This window comes from Cariama cristata, unplaced genomic scaffold (genome assembly GCF_000690535.1).
Source record: "Cariama cristata isolate BGI_N322 unplaced genomic scaffold, ASM69053v1 scaffold40607, whole genome shotgun sequence".
In the NCBI taxonomy this organism is placed as follows: Eukaryota; Metazoa; Chordata; class Aves; order Cariamiformes; family Cariamidae; genus Cariama; species Cariama cristata.
The window spans coordinates 22414-30326 of record NW_009626717.1 but is presented as its reverse complement, the minus strand read 5'-3'; the positions used below and the strand labels follow the sequence as shown (position 1 = coordinate 30326).

At 41.8% G+C, this 7913-nt stretch overlaps 1 protein-coding gene across 1 annotated transcript in view; it reads left to right on the top strand.

Moving 5' to 3' along the window:
- The first annotated feature begins 3298 nt into the window (after nt 1-3298).
- EEF2K (eukaryotic elongation factor-2 kinase) overlaps nt 3299-7913 on the top strand; it is a 21352-nt gene continuing 16737 nt past the window's right edge. The window contains exons 1-3 of the mRNA XM_009704132.1: nt 3299-3544; nt 5637-5737; nt 7275-7335. Coding sequence (XP_009702434.1) covers nt 3299-3544; nt 5637-5737; nt 7275-7335 — 408 coding nt within the window. The remainder of the gene's footprint in view (nt 3545-5636; nt 5738-7274; nt 7336-7913) is intronic.

Below are 7913 nucleotides of genomic sequence, written 5' to 3'. Positions count from 1 at the left end.
CATGCAGCGGAGCAATGTGACTAATCAATGCTAAAATGAGGATAAAATATTCCCATTAATTTGAGTGGGCCTGGAAGTTTGTGCTTGTGCTACTGGTTTCTGACTACTTCAAAGAAAATATCCTTAAATGCTGATAGTGGTTTAAGAGTCATGGTGTGGTTTGTAAATCTGCTTTATTATTTTTAAGGAGAAAAATGTACAGTAAAATCAAGCAGTAGCCGAGTCCCTTGTCTGTCTGTCACTTTCCAGCCTTGCCCTGGGTAAGTCTACGCTGGGTCTTTGTTCTAATCAGAAAAGCGCCTCGGAAGCACCTCTCCTTATCATTGCAGTTCATTGCACTTTGATTCATGGTGAAAAGCAGTCTCGGAGCTGGCAAACTAAACTCCTTGTGCATGAAACTTAATTGGAGAAGATAGCACAGCCACTGGTGGTGTCCCTGAGACCAGGCTGGAGTTAGTATGAAGTAAATCCCTGAGAGGTGGATGGTGAGGATGTCAGACCCTCAGCACGACCATTCTGCTCTACAGACCTGCCCCCAGTTCACTGTAGTACTTGTGGTGTGGAAGAAGCTGTGCTGTGTTGATGCCCACTGGGTTCTTGCCCAGGCGTACAATTCTGCTGGTGAGTTTTAATGAGTCAGGTGTTCTTTGCTGTCAGCTTGGTTGTGCTTAGATTTGCTGATTGACCTCAGCATGGAGTAAAAATGCAACAGGAAACGGTGGAGTGACCTGGGAAGCTCCAAGCAGGATACGGTTGTAAGGGAATCAGTTGTATGTTGTTGTACTTCCAGTAGAAGAAACAATTGTCAGAAGTGTATGGCAGAAAGGTCATTTCACTTCAGTCTGTGTGTTCTCTTTAGTGTGGTCTGAGGCTTTGGTGATATTGGGTATTAAAGTCAGTACAGAAAGTCATTAAATTTGGCAAAGACTGGTGTTACCCACAAGAGATTTCAGGAAATTACTTTGAAACCTAGAGTTGGTGAAATTAATGAGAACAGAGTTTCAGAAAATGTGAAGATCTTCAGGATGTAAAATCCATCCCTACCAGCAATTAGAAAAACATGTGAATAGGGATGGGTTATTGTTCTGTGAAGGTTTCTTTGCTCTTTGAAGCAGCTGGTGTTAGATGAATCATGGACCTGCTCCACTCTGGCTGTTCATACCTTTCTTGATAGCTAGAAACCTCCATAGATGTGTACTTGATCACGTGTAGGAAAAGGACAAGAGTTCAGAGGCAAAAAAGTGCTTTAAGTGTAAGAGTATCTGGGAGATAGCCTGGCAGTGTGGAGAGGGAGCCTGTGCTGTAGAGAAGCCCTGTGAAGCAGACACCACGCTGAACAGGAGGCACGGATGCTGGTGGGTAACACCAGTTTCCTGCTCGGGCATATATCCCTAGCTTTCCGCTTGGCAGCATATGTTATATACGATGGACTAAAATGAGCCCTTGCACAGAAGTTGCAGTGTTTCTCTAATCCAGGGGTGTCACAGCCACCAGCCCCCTTGTGTTTCAGAGGTGTCTTTGCTGAAGCTGTGTTGTGGGGTGGAAGGGGGAGACTTTATAGGTCTAGAAGCCGGCCAGCTCTTCTCTCTGAAAGTCAGTGTTGGTGTCCTGCCGCCAGTAGCTCTGACTGTGAAATGTGGAAAAATCGAAACTGATTGCATCTGTATGGCTGGTAATGTGTGAAAGACACAATGCTTACCTTTTGTAGCTTGGGGCTGTAGGCGTTTATTTCTTTTTGAGTTCTGCTGAATCATCACGAACTGTTTCTTGGGTGGAGGCAGCTGGGCATGTTCCTGTTGTAAGATCTCTAGGGGTGGAACCCAAGCTCCAGGAAAAGTACTTCCATGATCCACCTATCTTTTTTTATAACACGTCTGTTGCAGCAGTTGGGCTGTAGTGTCCATGCTCTCTGCCTTCCTGAAATTGGTGTCACTAATTTGGAAAAGCTATGGTAAGACAGGAAACTTTGCAGAGCTGCAGTTTTGATATTTACATGGAACTCCCCATATTGTTTACTCTAACATTGTTTAATGTGCCTCAGTGAAATATTTACCTAGAATGTCACCTTCTGGGCTTAGAAATAGTTGAGCAGATTTTAATAAAAACCCGTGGCCTGTCTGCCTCTCGCTATTGTTTTTACTTTCGATTTGCTTAGTTTACTTTGGAGCTAGGACCCAGGAGAAGCCAAATCCTGCCTATTCTGTTCTCTTAGGATCCAGGAAGCTACTAAAAAAGTTGAAATAACCAGTGACAAAATCAAGCTTTCTAACCTCTTTGGAAAAGAACTGTTAACCAGGGAGGATATTTTTTTCCCCTTTAAGCGCTATGCTTAAAGCAAACACGGCTCAGAGACTTGATACTGTTGAGCAGACTGCCATATCTGTTGTCTCTGGAGTTGAAAGAGGGTTGTTTAGATCACACAAGACTGGTCCAAAGTGAAATCCCTTTACAGAATGTAGAAGACAGAAGGGTTGAGGTATCCTATACACATGCCTCCTCTTGTCTCTCTAGTCTACTAGTGAGTGCACTTGGGCTGCAGCAGTGGAATGGCAGGCTTTCTCTCTTGGCTTATTTTGTACTTTATCCTGCCAAGGATGTCTTGGGTAACCTGGACAACATGCTTTGCACTTCCAGCAGCATGCTTTGCACTGTGGACCATTGGCTGTATGTGAGCTAAAGCCAACTTAAAACTTGGCAGTGGTGGGACAATTTCCTGTGTTGTCCAGATAGATAATACTCTCTAACTTCTTTGGCTATTGATTTGTGTGCAATATCCTTGAGAAGACTTGTCCTGAAAAAATTGAAAACCTGACTGTGGTGTTCAAGGTAAAACTCCCTTGAGTTTCTAAGACCAGTGTTGCGAAACTCAGCATTTCAGATAAGGAAGAATTAAAACATTCAGAGGAGGAGATAGGAGCATTGACAAATGTCAGCCATAGGCAGCAGGTGGTGTTTGCACTCCCTCAGATTTGATAGTACTGTTCTATACTTTGTTATTTTCTTTTCTCAATCCTGTAGCAATTTGAAAACTGTTTTCTTGAAACCCAGATCTAGCATTGAGGTGTTCAGAATCACATGTAGCTACTTGAGGATCATTTTTATAGAACCATATGCAAATGATTTTTTTTCTGCCAGTGTGCTGACATCAGTTTCATGCATCATTTGTTCTTTTAATAACAACCTCTTTTTTTTTTTTTTTTTTTTCCTTCTCCCACCCAGCTTCTTCCCTCCATTTACATGTGTATTGGAATAGTGGCCATTTTAATAATTGCAGGAGTTAAACTGACCTCCCACAAACATGGCAGACGAGGACCTTATTTTTCGTATGGAAGGGATTGATAATGCTAGATCGACTTCAGCAAACTTCGGAAATTATCTTGATGCTGATAGTGATGATGAAGACAATTATTTTATCTGTCCAATAACTGATGATCCAGTTTCTAACAAGTCTGCCAGTATCAAAGTTGACAATTATTATAGCAACTTAGCAAAAACTGAACAGTACAGTTCAAGCTCTTCTCCTAGAAACTCGTTTAGCTTTAAGGTAAGTATTGGCTCCAGCCTTCAATAAGGTTTTGGTTTTACTTTGGCATGAGAGATGCTCTGCTTCATCTCTTGTAACTAACACTTTTCAGTTAAAAAATACACCTGTGTTTTCCAGACCTGCAGTTAATTCCATTAAGCCAATAGTCTAACACTGCCGTTGAGTTGCTTACTGACCCTTTTAGGTTCAGTGGGAGATCTTCATCTACAAAGGCAGCAGAATCCAGGCGAACAATTCACTGCCATTATGATCAAATAATTCAAAAAGCAGTACGTTGATTGGTAGATTTAAAAGATTATACTTGTAAGCTAAACTGGGGCCTGGCAGAAGATATTTTATTACTAATTTTGCCAAGCAGAGTTAACAATCCATAATATTTATTTGGACAAATAAAATTGTAAATGGTAAAATCGTAATCATAGGGGTTTAGGTTGTAGTTCCTTCTTAGGGAGCTTTTAACATGTTGACTCTTGTGGTTGGGCATGAAGTGTCACACTGGCAGTAGTTCCTGACAGTGTACTTGAGCAGTATCTGACCTTTTTAAAATGAAGAGCAATCACAGCATTGCAGAGAGGTCAAAGGGGCCATAGTTGGTGCTTCCTTGGCAGTGTGTCCTGTTCCACCTGGCTCCCTTTGCACAGATCAGGCCAGGCAAAGGGAGACAAACCCACAAGCAATAGAGCCTCAAGAACACAAGTGACATTCACTCTACAGGTTAAATATTTCAAATATGCACCATTCGTGGTAAACTGGCATGTCTCTTAGATTTTGTTTAGACTAGGATTTAATGTGTTGAGATGTGGAGCGAGCAAATCTCTATCTGCTGCTTAAGCTGCAGAAATGGTGACTTCCAGCACAGAGTGAAGCAGACAGCCAGGACTGCTAACATCTTAAACCACCACAGCCTGGTCTGGTCAGAGTCCAGCTTTCGGACCTCAAAGCTAATGGCAGTGTGGGCTATTGGTAATGAAATGCAGAGACAAATAGAAGAGTTGCTATTAACTCTCTGCCTTTCAACAGGACTCAGCAATGTTTAGTTAGCTTGTTAATAGGCAAGACCCTTTTAACGCATATTTTCCAATTTAAAAATTTGCCAACTTACCTCAATAGACTTGTTCACAGATATTCTAAGAATGAACTTAAATTAGGAATATAAATTGAAGTGTCCTTTAAGTAGAATTTTTTTTTAAATTAACAAAGAGAACAGAGACTCTTTGTCAAGCATTTGTCTTATCACATGTGTTTTCCTACTTTTATGTTTCTCATGCATCCTTTAGAATGACACACAGCATCGTTCTAAGCACGGCTCTGTGGTTGACCATAGTCGGGTAGGTTAAACAGAAAATGTGAACACAATATCTAATAGATGCATTAAGATTTCTTTTGTTTTGGTTTGGTTTTTCCATTTTATGACTTTTTTTGTTCATTATTTTATTGTCTGGGAGAACTGTTTGCCTCAGCCCATAAAAGTCATCAAGTCAAAACTACAAAAGATATCTGTTAAATGGAATAATACCCATCTTTTGTTCTCTACCCTGAAATATCACTTCTTTTAAAGTGCATATCTGTAGTTGCTTCTTCACAGTATTTCCTACTGTGGACAAGAATAGAATGGATGCAAGACATCTTCTTAGTCTGTATGGCAGCCATATGCCTACAGCAGGAGACAAATTGCACTGTTAACACCATTTCCACGAAGTCCAACTTCTGTTTGTTTGAAGATTAGAATACAGCTTTTGTACAAAGCACCTCACAAGATCAAGCACAAGTATTTAATTTATTTAAATCATTACCTAGCATGGACACAGATCACCTTTTGGAGAGGGACCCTACTCAGGAATGATTTGACATAGACAATTGACCAAGCAATTCTACTTGTTTCTGTCTCTCCCTATTTTTTTTTTTGATATCTATTCAAGTATGGAAGTTCCCAGGTCCATATGAAACGTGTATCATCACATGATCTGAATAGTGCTTTGGGGCCTTGTGTAGTTGCACATCTTTGTAGCATTGGAATCCTGATGTGCTCCAGAAAATGCTGTTGTGAGTTGTTGCTGATTATAACTAACCTGCCAGTTTGTAACTTCTTCAGGAAACCTGGAAACATGCTATTCAGAAGGCTAAGCACATGCCTGATCCGTGGGCAGAATTTCATCTTGAGGACATTGAGACAGAACACGCCACTCGTTACAGGTCTGTGGGTCTTTCTGCTTTTAATACTGATGTTAAACAGAACGTGGTGGTTTATGCAAGGGCTGTGTTGCTGTAGTGCAGAATATGTGTGATTACGTGGTTGAAGAACTTTCAATAATGCCCCAAGTGAGTGTGTCTTAACTGAATCTTCTAGGAATATGTAAATACTGCACATCATCAAAAAATAAAGCTTTCAGCAAACCAGTTCTTTCCCTCTCTCTCACCTAAGTAGTATCTGAGTTTCATGATGTAGACAGGAAACAAAGCTGAAAAGTGTTTTCTAGTTGATTTATCAATGCTGTAAACTTAATTTAATAAGGAAATCAATCCAAATAAAGAAGCAGCGTACTTAGTTTAGAAAAAAAAGCAACATAACACTCTGTGCCTTTCCCAAAATAGCAGTTTCACTGTTGCCTGCCCATGCAGTGTTGCTGCATGTGGCTGGAATTTAAATCCTTGTAAAGCCCAGAATAGCTCAGCATGATGTATGTGCTGAAACTAAGTTTGGCCCTTAAACTATTCTCAGGCTTTGCCAAAATGTTTACCCTACTGACAGAGGTTTCTGGGTGGAAGGGGTAGGAGTTAGAGGCCAGTTAATTACCACTTAGCATCAGTGTTTGGGGAGGTCTCCCTTCCAATCACGTAACACTGTCATGCAGTGCTGCTCTTTGCCATAGACTGCATTTGTCCCTGGTCAGTCAGGCAGTCCTGAAATAGTTTGTGTATTTTAAAATAAAAATAAGTGGTAATACTGGTTTAGGACTACTCGAATACCCTATAAAAAGGAGATGGCTCTGATACTCCTATTTCTACCACTTTTGTCTGCTGCAAACTGGGGTGATACAGAATATGTACAGGGGTATATGGGGTGTCTGTATGCATGAAGTACTCGGTGCAGGTCAGGGGAATCAGGCTGGGAACAATCATGTCTTGGTGACTCAACTGCTATGGTTCTCAGTTTGGCTTTTACTGTGTTCAGAGTTAAGGGGGTGGGGAGAAACCACAGTTGTACTCTGTATTATGATAGGGTTGTGCAGAGACTTGCTCCTCCCTTGCTGCAATGTTGGGCAGTACTTGGCCCTGCTGCTTTTCACAGCCACAGCTGGTGCTGTGTTCTGCTCATCCTCGCTAGAACCAGGTTTATGCAAGCTTAGGGTTGGGGAAGACCACCTGTCCAGTGTGGAGGGCTTGGTGAGGCTGTTTCTGCCCCCAGTGTACTGCCTAGGCATCACAGAGGAGATTTAATGTCAAAGCAGATAAAACCTAACTTGTAGTGTTGCAAAAGTTTAGCTTCTGTAAGGGAATCTGTTCATTGTCAATAGGATTCAGTGTGTCTTTGAAGAGCTATACATATTTCTTCTTTCCCACCTGAAGTAAGGAGGGCAGGAGTGTGGTGGGAAGACTGGAAATTTCTGTGTTGGAGTGGCAGCAGGACTTCTTAGCGGTCAGCTAGAGATAAGGAAGGATAGGCAGTGGGGATGGGAGGATTTGGATTTCCTCTGCATTTTTCTAAGAGGCACGTCTTTTGATTTTGCAGGTACAATGCAGTTACTGGGGACTGGGTTGAAGATGAAGTCCTCATCAAGATGGCTTCGCAAGTAAGATCACACTGTCCTTCACGTTTATTAGCAGCCACATTTGTAATTTCCTTCCTGTTACTGTGTGTCTTTGAAGAGCTATACATATTTCTTCTTTCCCACCTGGGAGGGAGGGCAGGAGTGTGGTGGGAAGACTGGAAATTTCTGTGTTGGAGTGGCAGCAGGACTTCTTAGCGGTCAGCTAGAGATAAGGAAGGATAGGCAGTGGGGATGGGAGGATTTGGATTTCCTCTGCATTTTTCTAAGAGGCACGTCTTTTGATTTTGCAGGTACAATGCAGTTACTGGGGACTGGGTTGAAGATGAAGTCCTCATCAAGATGGCTTCGCAAGTAAGATCACACTGTCCTTCACGTTTATTAGCAGCCACATTTGTAATTTCCTTCCTGTTACTGCATAGTGGCAGCAAGATATTTTCCTCATGTTTTGAAGTCTCAATGTTGTTCTTTTCTCCTACTTCTCTCTTTCCCCAGCTCATTTTGGTGTCCCAACAGCCTTTTCTCCCCAGAGTAGAACAGAACATGGAGTCAGCTCTTCCCTGTCAGCAACATGAGGCATTTGTTCCTTTCCCAGTGATCTC